We start from the raw sequence: 21668 nt of genomic DNA, 5'->3' as shown, positions 1-21668 counted from the left end.
CACACAGAATAGCCAAAATAGTTAACAACAACTACAGCCAGACTTATAAAGTATTAATGGTATCAAATCATTACAAACTAGTACTAGGAGACTTCAGTTCACGACACAGCTGACAGAACTGAAGAATCCCATCTTGAATGAAGGTAAACTGCTTTTAATAGTAACTTATTTGATCTAGTTAACTTGACGAAATGTTGGGGTCTCAGTTCTCACCATTTGTTTCCAGGCTGTCTCTACTCAAAGATACAGCATCTCCATTACTTTTCTCAAGCTGCATCTTTTCCACATCCATGTTTTCATGACCTTCTCCCACAGGCTGTGAAGTGTTTTGCATCTTGAGAAAGTTTCCATTGGTTTCAAGCATTCCTAGGAACAAAGTTGCAATATTCTTGATTACCATCTAAAAGTTACTTGTATGACACATCATTTTTCTAGTCTCTTTCCAGAACTACCAGTTTTAATCTCGCATTGCAACTGCAAAGATGTACTGTCTCACGAGTCGCATTCACCTAATTTCCACTGATTCTATATGTAAATCTTGTTTAATTAATTAAGCTATTATAAACATTATCTTCCTATCTTTCATATTTGCACACATACCTAAAGTTCAGCATGAGTCAAATGCACCTGAATTACTATCACATTACTCATGAAAGACAATTTCACACACAGACCCTATACAGAAATTGACATTTCTTTCTTAAAACCCAGTCCATTTTATTTGATTTACTACTTCAGATCACCACAGATTTTTTTAACTTGCTAAGCCATTGGCTTGGCAGCTACATTTCATTTGTTGCTTAAAGGCTATAAGGAAAAAAATAGTAATCAAAGTCTCTTAAAAGTCATTGATGAACACCCAGTTATGCCATTCTATACATTTATGCAATTACAATTGGTAGCTGCTCTCTCCTCATTGCAATTTCACTGTTGTGAGGGTTCAATATCACAACAACAACTAACAACTTTTTCCTGGCTCTCAGGCAGAACACTGCCATATCTACTTCCTTATGGAAGACTAAAAGCCAGATATCGCAGGACACTTCTGCTTCAAAAAACTCCTGCCTGCCTGCCTGCAAAACACACAGGTTTATACTCAGATTCTGAATAAGTTCTCAGTGGAGGCGGGATAGGAGAAAAGCTGCTTATGCATTTTATCAAATGACACATGAAGTTATTTAACAGTTCTCACAGAAGGGAACATAAACTAAGTCTGTTTTTTCCAACATGAATTGTCAGTTGGTAACACTCAGAATTTTTTGTCCTGCCTGGCCACATGATGTTGAGATGTAGCTGTGTCCTTGTACTGAGCACACCAGAAGGGTGAAGACACTGACAACAGCTCATTTCCTGCTGCAGGAGACTGGAGGAGATCCATACATCAATTACACTAAATCAGTCTTCCATGTGCTGACCAAGTGCTTCAGCTCTGGGATCTTCCTCTGTTCTCTACACAAGCCCATACAAGTCCCATTTAAAAATGCCATACTTGCCTATATCATGACAATGGACAATCCTTTCCCTTTGGTACTGAAAATGTACTTAGGGTGAGGAAAGGTGGGAAAGTAGGAGCCTCAATACCTTTTCCCTCCCTACTGGGCAGCCCTCAGCATGTCCATTCTGATTGTAAGAGCCTCCTTTTTAAAAAAACAGAATAGGTTTATTTTCTGGATTTTGATGATAAAGTTCCCTTGCATGTCTTTTTGGGAGGCTAAGTGTAGAAGATTCCACACCTTGGGAATCCCCATCCCTGTATCTAACCTCAGCTCTCTCGTCAATATAGAGCTCTGACTGACTTGCCCTGCATGCAACAAATAAATGTCAGAGACATTGTCTAAAAGGCAAGCTCCACATGTATAGAAAGTTAATGCCGAAATAAATACATGTTGCTACATTGAAAAGCAGAAAATGGAAAGCTCAAAGTGCTGAAAAGAAGTAAAAAACTACAAATAGCCCATTTCTTAGGTAGCCAAATGCAGTAATTTAAAGTAATTTACTCAGATGCACTCTATTCTAGTTATCAAGACAGCAAATAGGAGTCTGTTTGCAGCTGGGTCACAAGTTTTTTGCAGAGCTTTAGATTAGCCATACCCTCACCAGACCTCCAACACCCTATTTTTGAATGAGAATATATTAGCAGAATCAAATGGTAACTGCAACTGACCTCCTATCTAGAGATTTGCAAGAAAGGAGAAGGGATTATACAACAGTAAAAAAACCCAATTAGAATGTTTAATAGAACAAAAGTTTAAAGAAAACATTTTCCTGTGTTTTTTTAATTTAAATCATCTGATATAGAGTGAAATTTCTCAGATGTACAATGATCTTGGAGGCTTCACAAGGTTTATGTAAGCTATCTAATAATTTTTAAATATTTTGCTAGTTAGGGTTTGAGTCAAATCAGAGGTTTTTTTAAAAAGCACCTTCCTTAATAATCTGAAAATCAAATACTGTTTCTGCAGCTATTAAACTTTGCAACTTAGCCACTCTCAACACCCACACACACCACTCACGGCTAGTGAAGGCAAGAATATTTGTTTTCTCTCACCCTACACATCTGGACTCTGAGAAACTTATCAAACCTGGAGAAAATATCAACTCATATGGATTTAACAGTCTCTTCATTGTGTTTTTGTGTTTGAACAGTCCCATGGATTTCAGTGAGGTTAGCAAGAGCCATTTGTTTTTGTGGAGTGGGTATTACTTCTCTTAAAAGCTCCTTAAGTAGTTATCTTGAACGCCAAAGATTTCACTACCTGTATGTTTCTAAGCAACATTTTGTAAGGCTAATGATATATGGTATTCTTTTTTTCAAGTACAGCCACTTGAAATGAATTAAAATAAGAACTTGAGTTTCACTTTGAGTATTTATAATGACCATACTTGCAGAGAAACATTTAAAAACAAAGGACTCAAACTGATAATAACAAACATCTACCTCAAAAAAGTAACTTCTTTTTTTTCCTAATCTGACCAAGACTGTCAGAATTGAGTCATTTTACCTTTTTAATACCATAAAAATACAGTAAATTTGTTACCCTCAGAATTGCATGGACTGTCAGAAGCGAGGGCTCCTTCTTCTTTGTTTAAGTACGAATATTTCTTGTCCTTATGAAATTTTTCCAACATTTTGGATTTAGACAAAGCCTTGCTGCGAGATGCACTGGAAGATTTAGAGGGAACTACTTCTAAGTGTCCATAAGCATTATAAATTTTAATGCATAGTGGACAGGGAATAAAGAGAAGAACAAGATGTGAGACTTCAAAGTCTTTCAGACACTTCTGAAAAAGTAATACAGTTCAGTTTCTTGTACACTGAATTACTTCTAATTTTCTACCTGTAAGTAAAAATTAAAGTAAATACTTATAACTTCTGGAAATAGAACTACTCTTCTCTATCCTTTTTTTCTTATTTTTAAAAAGATTCTTGATACAGGTACACTTTGTATTCAATTACACTGTTCTAGAAGCTCAATAAATGACCTGAAAACAAAGAAAACTAGTAAAATTACTTCAACAGTAAAAGGTTTTTACTCCAAGGTTTGAAAGGAAGCATGTAGTCTGGTACAAAGAAAAGTGGGAAAACATAGGTACATCAGTATAAATTATTACTGTCTTTATCACTGTCAGATATAAGAACTGCATTTGTTTGCTCTAACCCTTGTGGGGACTTACTCAGCAGCAAAGCAAGTTCCATTCATGTTAGCAGAATTAAGTTTTAGATAACAGCACCTATGCTGAAAACTGCTCTCATGATCAAAGAATCACAGAATGATTTGGGTTGGAAAGGACCTTAAAGAGCATCCAGCTCCAATGCCCCTGCCATGGGCAGGGACACCTTTCACTAGACCAGATTGCTCAGAGACCCATCCAATCTGGCCTTTAACACTTCCAGGGATGGGGCATCCACAGCTTCTCTGAGCAACCCATTCACTGTCACAGCAAAGAACTTCCTCCTAATACCTAATCTAAAGCTACTCTCTTTTAGAGTGATATTATTCCCCCTTGGCCTGTCACTACATGCTCTTGTCAAAAGTCTCTCTCCATCTTTCTTGCAGGCTCCCTTCATGTACTGCAAGGACACAGTTAAGTCACCCTGAAGTCACTTTCCTGGGCTTAACAAAGCCAATTCTCTCAGCCTTTTCTCATAGAAGAGGTCCTCCACCCCTCTGACCACCTTAGTGGCCTCCTCTGGACTCTTACAGCTATACTACAGCCTTCATCTACCTTAGGCTAGCCAGATGGTCTGTGTTGGATTTTGCCATGTTAAAATTGTCACAGTGGAAGAGGCTTCAGAATTGAGTAATTCTGATAAAACTCTTATTTATGGGTCTTTTGAGTTCACCTCAACACAAGATAGAGTAGGCTAGGACATCAAGCCAAATACTTCTGCTACTTAGAACAGGAGTATGGGGATATGTGACCAGACCTTAACACAGCTCAAACATCCAAGATAACTAAAGGAAGCTGGTGCAGCAAGAAGAGAAATTGAATAAATCCATTCTGATACAATGCATAGGTCCTTTATTCTCTCAACTAATGAGGAAGTTCACTAGCAAGGCAATACTCCTCTAAATCTATATTCTCCCACACTTACTGGGAAACTAGAAGTGTTTTCAGCATACCATCTATTACAAATAATGCAAACACCTGATACCTTTTAAAACAGTAATTTGAAATAAGTACAGAGGTCCTCCTATTCCATTAGTATTAGCCCATCCTATTAGTATATTTCAAATACTAATCCTGATTTGAGAAATAAATTAATTTTTAGTATTTATCTCCCAGACCTAGATGCTTTACACCTATTCTATGCAAATGAGGCTTATGAAAACATATACATACATTTTCTAGACTGCACATACATTCTAGAAAACTAGCACAGGAGATGTTCTATAGTCTACAAACTACATCACCAACATGATCCAAAGACCAAGTGCCAAATATTACATTTTCATGGCTCTCCAAAACATTACTGATCTGCTTGAATTTAACACCAATGCCATGCTTAAATCAGGACAAGTTAATTGCTCTTGTCTTTTATACAGAAGTATTTAATGGATCAATGCTTATAATTCCTACTTATTTGCTGGAGTTTCTTTTCAGATAACAAAATGACCCACATAAAATGCTGAATCTAAAGTTACACTGACTAAAATAATCCTGCAGTGCAGATTAAACAATTTAAGTTTTTCATTTATACTAACTGCTGTCTCCATTCCAGGGGCAGCATGCACAAAGCAGCACATTTGTAAGCAAAGGGAAAAGAACTACATCAACAGAAAATAAGTAAAATGCTTATCTGACTGCTATCTTTGGAATTAAACAAGTAGAACAATGAATATTAATATTTCTCGAGTATGAAATGCAGGAAGTATAACAGACATTCTATTTACTAAAGATGTAGTAAATAGGAAGTACATTAGTACTTAGTACATTTTGTTCAGATTTTTGAAGTTATTTCCCCCTTTCCCCAGGCTGACATGAAATACTGTCTGTCCTACTATATCACTATATGTAGGGATATATAATGCTACAACAACTGAGCAAAAATTCACACAATTATTAATTTCTTTTGAAAATGATAAAAGAAGTATGTGGCAGCTTGGTCAAATGGACAGTTTGCTAAGGATTTTCTACAGAAAACACACTAATAATACAAGGTTGATACTGAATAAATATACCAAAACATATTTAATCAAATACCAGACTGGGAATGGGGACTCTTTTGTTCAGTATTTTCCACTGCTTCAGCATGGCTTTCTGTCAGTTTCTTCTCTTTTCTCACTTTAACAAATTTTATTTGAAAATCTTGAAAAGACAAACAGCAGGAACAGACATGCAAGCAAGACAGGACAGGAATTCTTAGTATCCAATTTCTTTTTATCATTTAAATGACAAAAGCAAGTAGAAAGGACATCACCTAAGTCTCCAACCTGTCCAATATGGAAGACAGTGTCTTGAATCATAATTTGCACATTCCAGTTTAAAGCTGAAGAGCAAACAGTTTAAACTAGAATAACTCATGGAGTTATTTTAAAATGTACTTTATACTTCTCAGTGAAACAGGCTATTAGTTTAACTCTCTACCTATTTCCTGGGACTTCTGCAACAAGATGCCTTGGGAAAAAAAAAAAAAAGAACAGACAACAAGTAAGTGTAGAGCACATATTTAATCTTCTTCTCTTTGTCTTTCAAGAAAGTGTGACATAGATAATGAAGTAACTCAAAACCTCAAACTGCAAGTAACATATCAGCTTGGTGTATTACTCTAGCTAATTATCCAGACTTTCTTCAGATAACATTATCTCTAAACAGTCACACCCAAAGACATCAACTTATACATATGGAGCACACATTTGTAATGAATGCACTGCCACACTGTGGGTGAAGGTAGATTTAAGCATTTATATAAGTTTGATTCATGATGATAACTTTAAAAACACTAATTTTGTTTTTAAAGTTGTTTTGTGATAAAACAACTTTAAAAACACTTCTATTAGCTGATAGTCTATTGACTATGTCCTATCTGCAACGAATATGAAGGTTCCAGCCTAGAAGGACACACAAGGGTCTCAAAAAAATTTTGAAGCATGCTGACATTACACTTTCCTGAAATTAAATTTAGTTTATTTTCATGTTTGTTAGCATCACAGCAGTGTTACTATTTTCTCCCATAAGAAAATATTTTGCTATTTAGGAGATGTTTACATATAACCTTACAAAGAACTACAAGTCTAAATCATCTTCTCAGTCATCCAGTGCAGTAACTTAGATTGCAATGTTGCTGTGCCATCATCCACCGTTATTAGTTTGAGCAACACACCACACAACAAACACATGCTGAGAATATTAGACATGGCAAAATAGTATTTAACAAAGTACTTGGAAGCACACAAGAAAAACAGAGAGATACACAGAGGAAAACATGAGCAGTTCTGGAAGCCTATCCACACTGAATTCCTTACAGTCACCCAACCTGTCATTTTAAAACACCACAAATACATCTACATGAAGTAAAATCATAGCCACATAAAACTGCAGAGGAAAACTCAATTTATCCCAAAGGTGGTCAAGGTGATCTCTGCAAATGGCTCTCTTTTGACTCTAGGTTAATTGCCCTTCAACTAGACCCTACCTTGCAGAAGGGGATTCATCATAGCACACATTTTGCAACTGATACCATTTACAAGTGTCCAGTGTGACAAATATATCCCTTTCCTCATGGGATGCCACAACCAGGAGATCCACTTCATTCCATGGAGTTACCACCTTCTTGCTAAGACAGAAAGTGGAAGGCCCTCTAGCAGGAATTAAAGGCCCCTCTGCTTGGCAGTATTAAAGTAGTAGGTGGGATATGGCTTATTGCATATGCTCCATGAGTGTGCTATTCTATGCAGAGTGGTGACAGAGCAGTAAATGAAATAAAACTAATAATCTGCCTGGCAAAAACGGTGCTCAGGGAAGAATTCTGTGCACGGATCTGGCACACTTGGCGTTCGCTCCTATATTCTCAGCTTTGTTATGTCCAACTGCCAAGATGTTGGATCTTGGAGTCAAATTGCATTACACACAGATTACTTTGAACTCCCTCCAAAAAAACCCCCAAAAACCATCAACAGTATGAATATGAACAGGCTAGCTTCTTTTGCATGTAAATTGATTCCATACTGGCAAAACTGGGGAGGCTCACCTTCTGAATGTTTTTCTGTTAAATGAGAAGCTTTTCTTAAGAGACACCTTGAAAAGTTTACCAGGTATTTCACACATCAGTAAAGTGTAGATAAAGTTTGTTCCAGTTCTAATAGCTTTATCTCTAGTTAACCTGCACAACTGATAAGATATTCTTAATTTTAAAAACAACAGTGGTAGAAATTGATTGGATAGAACATCTCAATATAATCACATTGTTTCTGGTGACTCTGTTTTTAATTTCACTTAATCCACACAAGCACTGTTCTCTAAAACTTGTAATCAGCCTGCCCTTTAGAAAGCTATTTCAGTGTGTTTTCTACCGTAAGCATCAAAGTTGGGTTGCCTCAAGCATCTCAGAAAAACCATGGAAACATGCTGAGCTTCTAAGTCATCAGAATTTTCTTTGAGAGTATGTAGAAAAATGAAGTCATGGTAACCTCTTCCTTCTCACATTGCCCAGCAAGAACACTCCATTTTTACATTATTTGAAAAGCTGAAAGGAAATCATCATATATCATATATCATGACCACCTGATAAGAATTTTCTCATATCCATCTGAGTTTTACATCAACATCTTAAAAGGCCAAGACAGATAAGAAGTCCAGGTACCACCTATTAGGATTAAGCCTAAATGGCACAACTGCTAACTAGGATTTGACTCCTCACTAAGATGACACTGACAGATAGTCTTAAAATCTGAGACTACCAGTAGTGTTTTAACTCTGTCAGATGAAAAAAATTATTTTTGTAACTTTCTGTTAGGGTCCACTTGCAATTAATACAAATCATGAAAATTAAGAAACCACCAATTACTACAAGAAGAAGAGGGCAAACATCCTGTGGAAACTCACTACTATAGGTTTTACTACCCAACAAGAAGACAATGTCGAAAATAAAAAAACATAGAGGTGGAAAGCTTGCAAACAATTATATATTTTCTTCCAGCACTATGTGACTGTGTCGATACTGAACCAGCAATCATGTCATCACAGCCCATTTTGCCTTGAGCCACAGTTCTTGGCAAGGGAAATGTTGAGAATACTGAAGACATACATCTTGGATTCAGCTAGTGTTGAAAAGTTTTTCTTTCTTTGTGCTTTTCCAACCTACTACAAATGTTGAAGTTAGCACACGTTTATACAAACTGGTCTTTTTCCACTACAGTTTTGAAAACAGAAAACTATAAAAAGTCAGTATAAAGAACAGGCTGGCTACAAAACACATATACAAATATTTCTGCGAGTTTGTAAATTATATTTTCTAATTATTTTACTATTGATAATGTGCTTATTTTTTACAAGTTTGATTAATTCAAAAGCTACAGAAAAAAACCCATCAGACATCTTGCATACAGCTTGAATATGAATCATTAAAAAAATACAATTCTATTTGAATTTTATGCTTTACAAACTTGCACTGTAACCTTCTAAAACACTTGAGTGGCATCACCTTAATCTCAAACCAGGCCTAACATGCAGTATGAGAAAGAACTAGCCTGACCCCCTCTGGCCAAAACATTGAAAAACTTTAAATTTACCACCATCATCCGAGTCTTCCTCAGATAACCACCAGGGCACTGAATCCTTTTTCTTCTTTTCTTTTTTCCTGGGCTGTCCCAATTTCTCAAGAATGCTGGACTTTTTCTTTGGATTTCCAAGTGAATCATCTGAAAAAGACTGAATAAATTGCATACAAGATTAAAGAGAGCTTTTACATGTTTACATTGTTTCAGTCACTCAATTCTGGACTTCTGAGTCCAGATGCCTCTCATTACTCCCCACTGTTTGCCATTTTTGTATATGCATGACAAAACTGATTAGGGAACAATAACTATATTCATATGGAATAAAAATGTATATTTTAATAATCCCACTGCCAGAATTTGTATATATTAAAAGTGGAATTCTTCAGAGAATGTAAGTTAAAATGAACAGCATAATCAGCTCTTTTTCAATTAGTTAAGACATATAAGAACCAAAACTTGGACTACATCCCTGAAGATAATGAAGTAGAGCAGAAACAATTTTACCTTGTCCTTGCTTTGTATGTGAACATTATTATTTTTTAAATATTAATATTAAAATTAATATTAAATTATTTTTCTAAAAATAAATGTGCACTAGCAACATTCTGGCTGCCAGCAAATCAGATTTCAGAAATTAATTTTATACTTTGTATTCATGGAATATAATAGAAATACCAGAGCCATTCCTACACAACTGTATATTAAACTTTCATATGTGTTAGTCATCCATGCTGATTTTGACTGATGGCTTGAATCAATGGAAAAAAAATCCTCTGAGTATGGACACCATATGAATTTAAGTTACTGATAAGTAACAGGAAGGAGAAGACAACTAACCTCTGCTCCTTTCTTTTAATAAAGCTCTTTATGGCCTACAGCAGGCTCAGAGTCACAATTAGCTATCCACACACTGAACAAGGAAATATTCATTAAACTACTGCACTGCACCCTTATGTTCTACATATTCTTTCTGCAGCAAACTGGGGTTAAGGGGAATGGAATAATTTTAATCTAAATTTTTAGTTACAACTGTTAAAGCCAATTGTCCTAAAGTGTCTCAGAGAATATGGTGCACAGACTTAGTAAAAGCCATAAACGGTAAGAAACAAAGAATTCACATATGAAATGCATCACATGGGAAAATTTCAAAAGCTTCGCCTTTGTAATAGTCACAAATAAGAAAATCTGATAGTATAAACCCAGCATTAGAGGCAACAGGATTGTGGATACTTAACATGGAAAACACAAGGGTATGTTTTATTAAAACAAGCCTCTGCAATCTACTGCCTCCTATTACATTAAAAACACTGCCATAAAAGCCTACTTTTACTATATGACTAAAATTTCAACTTCTTCATTCAAAAATCAAATGCCAATTATATAAAACTATAATTTAAGGAAAAATAATTGTAATAAAATATTCTTATTAGTATCTCTGATGAAGAACATCTTTAGAGCTTTCAGTTTCACTAGAGAAAACTAAATGTCTGTCATATATCTTAGAAAGAAAGAAGTGCTCTGAGCCTTGCACTTAAAAAAACCCACAATTTTAATAAATTATAAAACTGCTAGACAACAGGATGTATTGCAATTTCTCTAAGTTGGCTCTGTGACATTGAACAAAACAGCTTTAGATTTCTAATAAATATCCCATTAATAACAATTTCCTGACACTAGTCACAACACAAGTACTAGTGCCATTGTCCCCAAAGGTCAGACTGCCTCCTGCTAGCTGGAAGCACTGACAGGTGCTTGATTCAAGCAAGCTCTGTTATCACTTGCTGTTTCTTTTACAACTAACAGTATCCTCTGCTCTGCAAGCAGAACTTCAGTGAATGCTCACTCTCCTTAGTAGATTGTAACTAAAGAACCTGCAACTCCCACAGGCTGTGCTCAAATTCTGGAAACTTTCCATGTCCAGCCATCTTGTCAACTGCAGACAGTAAAGGTGCAGCAGCTGGGAGAGAAATGCTGACACAAAAATATTGCTGCATTTTTCCCAGCATATCAGTTGTCCCAACAGCAAAACTTCCAAATTTTTTTCCTTCCTTTGAAAAAAAGGAAAATCAACCAATCATCAATTAATTTTTTGGACTCATAATGACTTCTCAGCACCAGTAATCACACCAACTTCTTCCTTCCCCTCCTCCATAAGAGAGCCTCTCAGCCTTTCAGGAACACAGACACACAGAAAGTGTCAGTTGTTTAATCTCAGCATTGATAAAAGCCTAAAGAGGCAGTTTTAAGAACTAGAACAACTACATAGCACATCATCAGCTTACCACCTCCTTTGCATGTGAAGGAACTTAAAAAAGGTAGGTAATGCAGAATTTGATCTAAACCACTCAGACTTTCATGACTAGTTGCCCTAATTAATACATAAACCCCGTATTTTTTAATTAAATAAGTCTACTCCAAAATATGCTTTTATTACACAATTATATGTTAATCTATTTGATCTTTTAATAAAAAGTTAAAATGCTTCTCTAACATGGCTTAATGTGCAGCGCTTCTCTTCCAGATACCATTCTACTGATATTCTAATAAGGATGGTATAGTCTTTCCTTTTGAAAATCTTCCTTCTCAAGAATCCATGAATATCAAGTAGAACAAAGGTCAACTGAAAATACTAGAAGCAGACAACAGCTTTTTCACATTGCTTTGAGTCATCAAAAAAGGGCAATTAATTCAATTAATTGAAGCACTGTGTATTAGAAAGACTTCCTCACATAGCACATACCAAGAGAATATCACAGCAAGCACTGAAAACCTGGAGCTAAACCAGTATGACAGATGATGCTCAAGGGAAATCCATTTGACAATAGGAGGAAGCACACCAAAACAAGATACTGATGGTGAGGAGTGGATGTACAACAGGAACACAGACAGTGGAGGAGGAAGGATTATGGGAAGAATTATGGATGACAACAGGGTGTCTTGGCAAGAGGCTGGGAATAAGCATGACCAGGCAGAGGGAATAATTAAAGATTTATCCTACATGCAGTCATTGTTATTACACACTTGTGTTTCCTTCTGTATAATAATAGTCTAGAAAACCCACTGATAGCTTTTAAAGTTCAGTGTATGTGCCAAAAGACTTAGTTTAATCCTCATATTAGACCTGCATCATCCAGCTGTATATACAGTCTTTCTTTTAACTTCCTATGTTTTAATCACAAACATACATACACAGCCTCACCCCAAACACAGATTCATTAAGAGTTATTTAAAACGGAAAAATCCTGCTCCATTTCCTCTTTAAAAGATTTGCTTCAACAATATTAAGTCTGCTCCAATCTACTGAGAAACAGATTTTATTATTCCCCACCTGCTGCGACACTCTCAACACAAACATCACCTACAAACAGATTTCAAGAAATGGACCACATCAGTTTCTCATCTTTCTAGTATTAAAAGGCCAAACACTTTTTATAAAAAACAAAAGCAAGGAGAAGGACATAGCAGAAGATGCCTGTGTAAAAATAACAGAGAGTAGAGAACATCATTGTTATCTGGGTCTAGATATCAGATTATCTGGTATCTAGCTAGCAAAAATCACAGTGCATATTTTTAAAAACTGGATTAGCAGTTTGAAAACAGTTTTGGATTGAAATTTAAAAAAAAATTAAGACATGAATTGTTAAAGTTACATTCTCTGGGACATTCCAAATGCCACGTAGAATAATTCAATAGTCATGTGAATTTTTTAATGAGCATCCTCAATGTGGGCAGTAGCTGAGGGGGAAGAAGAGTGTGTCAAATGAGGAATGGAATACTAGAAGCAATCACATGCAGAGTTTTCACAAATGTGCATAACAAATAAAAGAATAAAACTCCTTTCTCTTCCCCAGAGCAGCTCCCTCTGTAACAACCGTAAGTAAAGAATTTTGAAAGAAATGCAAAGACTAGTTTGCTAATTTTACTAACATTAATAATTTCAGTGAGTTCAAGAGTGCTAAGTTAGTTACATCATTAAATTAAATTACTTTTCACAAGTCATTAAATTGTAACACAGCCTCTACTTAAAAAAAAAAATTCATGCATACATTACATATAACAGACTCCACAAATATTCTCTGCCATCACTAGTTATGCTTATATACAGAATTAAAATCTAATAAAGGCCTTATGTAGCAGTATTTATGTTTTAGGGTTACCACACTGTGTTCTGACAGACCAGAGGGCAAGTTCTGAAATTAAAGGTCTACTTGCATTGAAAAGATCATACCTAGTCAGGGCATCTCAATCATGTCTGATTATTCTTAGCTTAAGTCACAACCCACAGACTTGCATGATTTTGCCACTACTCAAAACCATGAAGCACCATGAGGAATTAAAGGAATCTAATTCAAATTTTCTAATCACTACAACATGCTTCATTTTATAAATGAATTTTTAAATATAATTCAGTGAAAGTAAGCACTGCACAGAAAAATACAGAAATTTTAAAAATGTAGCTTGTGTTTGTATACAGGCAGATTTTTTTAACCTCATTTTCAATTATACATCAATTTGAAGCTTCTGGTACTAAGTAGCACCAACAATAAAACTGAAACAAATATCAAGAACCAAGGGCTCTTTCTGAAGATACAACCAGGCAATGACAAAAATATTTATTTAATTACAAAACTCTTCTCTTGATTTCAATACAGCAAAATAGTATGAATTTGGCTTAGCAATTAAGACCCATAGATAAGACAGCTATGTTAATTATGTCATAAAAGGAGAGCTGAATCTTACATTTCATATTCTTCCATACTCAATTTTCCCCATTTTTTAATAGAGAATAGAGATGTGAGCTTGCTCTCAAACATACCTCTTTCAGAAACTCTTCAAACTGCTCATCTAATTCTTCCTTTGAAAATCGATGAGCCATAATTTGCAGCTGGATTTTACCTTCCAAACAACTGAGTCTAAAAACTAAAATTTAAACTGAAGTTAATTAAATGCATTCTGAAATTGATGTAACCTAATAATTTGCTTGAATAGAGCTATTAGCAAAAAAACCCCAATCCAAAACTTGAGAGATGACAAACATCATTCTCCCATCCCTTATAAAACTATTTACTGAATGAGACAATCAGCACAAATGTATCTAGATCACCCAAATTCCTTACAAGCAAAATACTCATTTCCAAAACACCAGCTTCAGCATCTAAACTTTGAAGGATAAAGAAAATATGATTCACTTCAGCATCTTTACATTTTTCTTCAAAAATCAGCTCTCTTAGCAACCAAGCATTTTTTTAATAATCAAAAGAGAATCTATTGCAGTAATATTTTCATTTTAAGGGTTTTTAATTCCTTTCTATGTTTCTTCTCCAACACTGGGAACATCTGGCACTGTTAGTTTTGTTTCATCATCTCTGCTGTGCTTTGGATTTAGTAAACAATAAATACATGTAAATCTTTTTAAGGTTAGGGAATGGCATTTGGTTTGATCTGCCCTGACAGAGAAAGCCAATGACACTTGCCCCCCTTCTCCTTCCCCTAAGTCTGCATCAACTTTTCAGGTATAAAATATGCCCAACAACCAAAAGGCTGTAAAGCTTTTGTGTATCACACTGCTCAACACATATGGCTGCCTTCAAAACTGCATATGTATGGCAGCATTAAAGGGCACTAGCATCTTCCAGCCCGAGAAGTGTGATGTAAACATAAAAGGGCTAAACATTTGCAAAAGTGCTTTTACCATTAAATAAAACTTCTCCCAGTATGGAGCCCACTCAGTACACAGGACTGTTACCTACCTAGTAAATTGATTTTGACAGGCGAGTTGTGACAACTGTTTCCTGCTTTCACTCCTTATCCATCCATAGACCACCCGACACTTTGGCTTTGGCAGTTAAAAAAAAGAAGTTTTATAGCAGACTGGCCAGGCGTTGAATTCAGCACGATACCCTTATGTAAGCATTTGGACAATATCTCTGAAAACATGGTAAGGAGATTAGGAACGTTACCTCTCAGGGCACACATAATCCAGTATCCTTTTATACTTTCACATCAAAGCACACTCGATGTTAAACGCAGGATGCTTTAGCAATTGACTAACTGCGCCAGCTACTTTAGCAAGTGGGGAATATTTAATTCTAGCCTTGCCAGAAAAACCAAGTGATTCTCCTGACATTATCTTTACTTCCCATTAAAATGACGGCTTTCTTCTGCCTACCTTCTAATTACATCTTTTATAAAAACTAACAATATGTAACTTCAAGGACAACAAACATATTTACAATTTCGGTAACAGAAGATCATAGGCAAACATTAACCTTAGCAAATATACTTTTCAGCCATATCTTCAGAGCTGGCGGCTCACAAATGACTTCGTGCACAAAACAAAGGCGGCACTTGCTGGGATACATGCTACAACACAGCCCAAAAAGCGGAAGTTTTGAGGAGGTATGGCTAAACCACGGGGATGGAGGAAAGCTTAAACAGCCTAACACATTTCGCGTAACCTTTTAATCATCCCAGCCGTGACCCCATCCTCTTCCTCCTCCGGCTTTCCCTGGAGCACACGCGCGGCGGGCGCAGGGCAGCGCGGGGCTCGGGGGCGCAGGGCAGGGCTCGGCTCCAAGGCCCGACGGGCGCCCCGGGGAGCAGCGGGAGAAGGAATTGGCCGCGGCTCGGAGCCGTGCGCTGCCCGGGCACCGGGCCCGTACCTGCACCGCGCCGGGCCCCGCTCAGCCACGGCGGCCCCGCTCGCCGGCGGCGTGGTTGCCCGGGAAACCCTCCCGGCCACCGTCCCGCCCGCAGCAGGGACCGCGTCACGTGATTCCGCCAAATCCATCCGCTTTCCTCTGCCCCGCCCGCCCCGCCGCGGGACGCACGTCACCGGGGCGGCCACGCGGGACGGGAGGGGGCGGGCCGGGGTGCCATGCCCGCCGCGGGACACGCGAGGGGACAGAGACGGGGACGGGGACGGGGACGAGGACGAGCATGAGTCCGGGCGCCATTGATGGGCGGCACTGGCGGAAGGGGACGGCATGGGGAGGGGCGCCCCCTGGCGGGCGGGGGTGGTCTCTGAGCGGTCAGGGCGGACGGGGTTGGGGAGGTGGGGATTCCATGTCCGACCGTTCAGGAGCCAGCCTGGGCCTGGGGGGTTTCCGTGTCCGAGCACTCAGGAACCAGTCTGAGGTTGGGGGGTTTCCATGTCCGAGCGCTCAGGAACCAGACCGAGACTGGGGGGTTTCCATGTCCGAGCACTCAGGAACCAGCCTGGGGCTGGGGGGTTTCCATGTCCGAGCATTCAGGAACCAGCCTGGGGCTGGGGGGTTTCCATGTCCGAGCACTCAGGAACCATCCTGGGGCTGGGGGGTTTCCATGTCCGAGCATTCAGGAACCAGCCTGGGGCTGGGGGGTTTCCATGTCCGAGCGCTCAGGAACCAGTCTGAGGTTGGAGGGTTTCCATGTCCGAGCGTTCAGGAACCAGCCTGGGATTGGGGCATTTCTATTCCGAGTGCTCAGGAACCAGCCTGGGGCTGGGGGGTTTCCATGTCCGAGCGTTCAGGAACCAGCCTGGGATTGGGGCATTTCTATTCCGAGTGCTCAGGAACCAGCCTGGGGCTGGGAGGTTTCCATGTACGAGTTCAGGAACCAGCCTGGCCTCGCATCTCACCACCTCAGCGGGCACTGAACGCCCTTAGCAGCTCCAAGACCCCGCAGTCACACGGTCGGAGCAGGTTTCCTTCTGCCTCCACCCCAAGCACTTCTCCAGAAGTCGGGCAACTGATCTTCTGGAAAAGCAACAAGAAAAGGGTTAAAAGTGTGTTTAATTCCCTAATGCAAGGGTCAAACTCAAAGCATCCTTTCTCGCTTTTTCACAGAAATCCCTTTCTAAAGTTTTCCTAATGTTTTCAGCCTTAGATGTCGGCCGTTGTGCTTTTAATGCATTTTAGCACATCTCTGGAAATGTTTAAAACACGCAGGGAAATTAATGACCCCTGTTTCCCTGACCACTGCCTCTCAAATAACCACAGAACAATTGCAGTCTGTGCTTGCATGTGCTCTCCAGCAAGGGTCTGTCAGTTGTGTTTGTTGTGAGAGTCACGTTGCTTCAGGAATTTTTATGCCAGCATTTAGTAAATGGCAAAATAAAACAAGTTCACTTAAGAATACAAATGGACATTGTTCACACACGCTCGCGCTCACACACACACACGTTTTGATTCTCTGTTCAGCAGACTTGGAACGAAAAGATTTTGAAAGGAAGTTTTCTTCAACGAGTGTTGGATACTCATTGCAAGTGAGAAACCAGTTAAAGTCCTATTACTGCCTCTCATTTCCTGTTAGCTTGAGAGATAAAGACAGTGCTTCCAATATGGCCTTTATGTATCCCAGATTTTTTAATGCTAGCATAAATTATAGTTTAAATTCAAAGAAGCAAAGAAATATGGGCTCTGTATTTTCCACACAAGTCTACAGGAATTAGTTTGCTAAAGGTGCTGCTGCACTTCTTTCAATCAGACCTATTGTCTGCAGATGGAGTATTATGTTTCTATTTGCAAAGTATTTTTTTCATCTTTATGTGCAACTTCTGCTGCTGTCTGTGGGAAATGTGGGAGCTGATCAAGGACAGAATGCCCCATAAACTAATATACTAGAACAATTTGTTACACACGACAGCCCACTGATGGTGAAAACATCAATTTCCAACATTTACTCTTTTCTCTTGTTGCGTGAAAAAGCATGGAGTGAGGCATGAGAATTTAAAAAGAAATACGGAAATTAATTAAAAGAATGTCAGTCATGCTTCATGCCTTGATCCTGCTCAGATTTAAGCCAATGCAAATTTTACTATTAACTTCAAAGTGATAGCTGTGACATCATTCATTGATCATGAGAGTTACTTCATATATGATCAAATAATCACATCAAGGGCTCAGTCCTTCAAGCTGCTAAAAACTGTTGCACATTGAAGCTTTTCTGTTTGCTGAAATATGTTCAAAGAGCCTTGTACAAAGTATAGAAAAATGTGCAGAGGGATCAATGCTGTTGGAAACCTCAGTGCCCATATGGGAAAGAAAAAAATCTAAACCACTCTTGATGACTGTGGTGGAGAAGAGGCATTGCCTGGTGTTGAAATGTCATCCAGTGCATTCAAATAACATGCACAATAGCCACTTAAAAGATTTTCATTTCCTTCTAATGCCATCCAGTTGGAGCAATTTTCTCAAGAGCTCTTAACAGCAGAACTTAAAAAATGGGAGACCAGGGCTAGCCATGAATTTCAGCCAGGAACATGGCAATTTGGGCAGCAGTGCTAATAAGGCAGAAGGATGGGTGCAAATGCTAAAATAGATCCTGCTGGACAGAGCCCCAAATTATAAGGTAAATTTCAGGCTCTGCTAGTATGGGTGGGAAGCCTTTGTCGGCTTCTATGAAACCAGATTTTCCTGCTGTAGTCATTGGCTTTTCATTTAAATATGTGGCATATGCATACATAGTACATATGGTTTTTTTGCTAAACAACAAAAATATGAGATGTCATGGTTTATTATAGTAATTTCCAAAGATTAATGGCAAAATTAAAAGGAATAAAATATCCACACTTTTATTCTGTTGTCTAATTTCAATTTTGCATCATCCATAAAAGTCAGTAGGGGAAAAGATAAATAAAAATCAAATAAAAACCAAAAACCTCTACCACATTCACTTTAGCTGAAGCATTGCATCAGATAGTATTTCAGTTCTGAGCCTGCAAATATGTGAAATACGAGATTTTGATAATAAATATTTCACCATATTCTTGGTTATGTTTTTTTAAGGGTTAACAGTTTCCTACTGAATCAAAAGAAAGCAAACAGTGGTGGACTAAGAAGTTAAAATTGCATTTTCTGTGTATGCTCACCAGGATGAGACTTCTTTAAGTGACGATGCAATAAAAGCCCTTTCCAGTATGCACATCCGAAAAAAGAAAAGCCTTCCATAACTAGAAATTGCACAGAGAACATAAAGAATCGTGTGGAACCATATTCCATGTGAGAGAAAATGGTAGTCAAATTAGGATTATTTATAAAATAGTTCACATAACTAGAATTGTAGTTTAAAAGAGCATTTTTAATACTTTCACTTTTGGCTCGCTGCAGGTCTCATTTTCTTCCGTCACTGATAGCAAGTCCTCAGATCCCAAGGGTTGGATTTTTGGTTGATTCAGTTACAGTAGCCTGAACTCAGCGTCTCACTGTATGTTTTTTTCCATCATGAATTTTCTCCTCGGGCTGAGAACTAAATTCTGTGTCATGTTTCAAATTATTCTAGAGACTCAGACTGGTCACAAATCTTATTTCTTCTTGCATCCTTTGAAGGGAGCCGGAAAGTTGAGAGTTTGGAAGCCGGGCTGTTGCTGGCCATTTCCCGTTTTCTGGAAGTTAGCAGATACGAACTGTTTCTCATGCTTTTTGAAAATGGATCCTCCCTCTGGCTTATTTATGTAAATGTTTAATTGCCTTAATGTTGTGCCCTGTACTGCCAAGTTTTCAGTTTCTGTGGAAGAGTGCAAAGTTGCTGTAATTACTGGCTACAGGAATAAATCCTTCACCATCATAGAGGAAACTCTCCTATCGCCAGCAACTGTAAGCAATTAAAAATTCTTTCAAGAGGGCGATTGTTTGCAGTCAGTAATTAAAGGTAATTAAAGGTGCTTATCACTCTTTTAGATTAAAGTGCATTTTCCAATGTTTAACACTGCTTTTTCTTTCTTTTCCTGATTCTCTATAAACTTGTTGGAAAACATTGCTCCCCTTTGTAATCCAGCTAGTGGAGCAAGATCCCTTCTATTGCTTTTGTGAAGTCCTGGGAAAATAATTGTGCAAGACTGTCGCACTTTTGATTTACTCTAATGATGCTGCCCTGTGCCTACTGTAGGTCCCTCTTTGCCAGTGAAAATTCTCAGTTCTTGGCATCAGGCAACATGTTTACAATTCCTACTCTGTGGGACTGGAGAAATAACTTGGGTCGCTTCCACCTGAGATCATTTGAAGTGTAAACCCTCATCTGCTTTGAATATTCTCCTTTGCATATAGAAAGTTTTGTAGTAAGTTTTTCTCTTTGTGTGAAAACGCACTGCATGTGTTCTGTTCAGAAAAAGTCAAGGTAAATATTTTTATAAAAATTTCTTGGTGGCTTTGGAAAGATCAAACTCAGAAAATTCTTCAGAGAAAAATTAAGTATTCTGATTTATTAAAATTTTTCAGATCTGTAACATCCTTCGTTGATCCTGACAACATATCTGCTTAGCACTGGCGGGAACGTTAGCTTTGCATTTCAGATTTTCACTTGGTTATTTTTAGTTCTTCTGAAGCCTGGGAAATAAGAAATATAACTGCTTTGAACAGTCTGAAAGAGCCAACTCTAGCAGGGCCTCTGAATCTGATTAGATAAAACAACAAAGAGGTTCTGTTAGGGCAGAGGCAGGAAGAACTAAGGTGGGTGGCAATATCTGTCATAACTCAGGGGAAATGTAGCCTCAAAGCACTCAAAAGTGGGTGAAAAAATAACATAAGCAATAGACAACTTTCCCACATCTTAGGTCACTCTCCAAATGCAGTTTGAAGAACTTTCTCTGCGCTCCACTTTTTTTTCTTTTTTTGGTATTTTTAAAGTACAATAAACAGCACATGCATGTGTGTTTATATTAAAAAGCTGATTTAGGGGAACATCGTTTCTCTTCACATAAGTATCTGAAGAAGTACAGTGTGGCAAGTGCAATTAGATTTGTTGGTATGGAAACTGTGTAAGATTTTAAGGGATAGATTTGCAATTTTCAGTGTTTTCCTCAGAAAGTTAGGTAGCTTAGGGATGGACACAGGGGATTTTCCCACTAAAATACAGCTAGTCATAACACCACATTTTATCATATTGTGCAGAAAAAGAATCAAAATGTTGTGTTTAGTGTAAGTGGGAGGTGTTCAGTTTTTGGGGGGGCTTGATTTAAAAATGATCTGTTATTGGAGAGTGGAAACCTGAAACACCCACTCAGCCAAGGATTGTGCTTCCCTTCATTCAGTGTAGGATGCTTAATTTGGGTTGGAAGAGATTGAAAGATTTGTGCACTTCCTCAGAAAAATCAGTCAAAATGTTTGCGAAGTTGCTGTGCATCCACAATGTTGAGCTTAGTCTATGTCAAAGGCTGGGAGTGTTACCTGTGTGAAGCCCACTGCTAAGTGTGCCCCAAACTAGTCCTGCAGCTGAGGAATGTTGTGCTTGTTCCTCATATTGGAGGCATATGAGAAAAGTCCCTGCAACTGCTCTTTCCCTGCGTGTAACTGTGGCATTCCTGCAGTAACTGCAGATCTGTCTCCCATGGGACAGACGTGGTGTGGAACAGGAGATGCATCCAGGTGTGATAACCACTGCTAATCCAACACTACATTTGGACAGGAGAGCTGGAGTGTGAAATTTATCCCTATTACCTTTCTCCTCAAGTTTCTTCTCATTGTAATTTCA

The 21668-nt window shown here is 38.2% G+C and overlaps 1 protein-coding gene across 6 annotated transcripts in view; it reads right to left on the bottom strand.

Annotated features, from left to right (window-relative positions):
• The window catches only part of CEP162 (centrosomal protein 162), a 68424-nt gene extending 52523 nt beyond the window's left edge, over positions 1–15901 (bottom strand). For 2 of the 6 annotated variants that reach the window (XR_008508258.1, XM_054514152.1), the window contains exons 1-5: positions 15680–15873; positions 14972–15148; positions 14038–14141; positions 9234–9372; positions 214–366 (exon numbers count right to left, since the gene is read on the bottom strand). Coding sequence is in view for 5 of the 6 variants with exons in the window: in XM_054514152.1 (XP_054370127.1) it covers positions 214–366; positions 9234–9372; positions 14038–14097 (352 nt within the window). In the remaining variant the exon portion in view is untranslated. The other 4 variants (XM_054514151.1, XM_036380066.1, XM_036380068.1 and 1 more) reach the window with 4 other exon arrangements.
• Between the last annotated feature and the right edge of the window lie 5767 nt (positions 15902–21668).

Source organism: Molothrus ater, chromosome 3 (assembly GCF_012460135.2).
Source record: "Molothrus ater isolate BHLD 08-10-18 breed brown headed cowbird chromosome 3, BPBGC_Mater_1.1, whole genome shotgun sequence".
Lineage (NCBI taxonomy): Eukaryota > Metazoa > Chordata > Aves > Passeriformes > Icteridae > Molothrus > Molothrus ater.
This window is presented reverse-complemented; position numbering and strand designations above follow the sequence as displayed.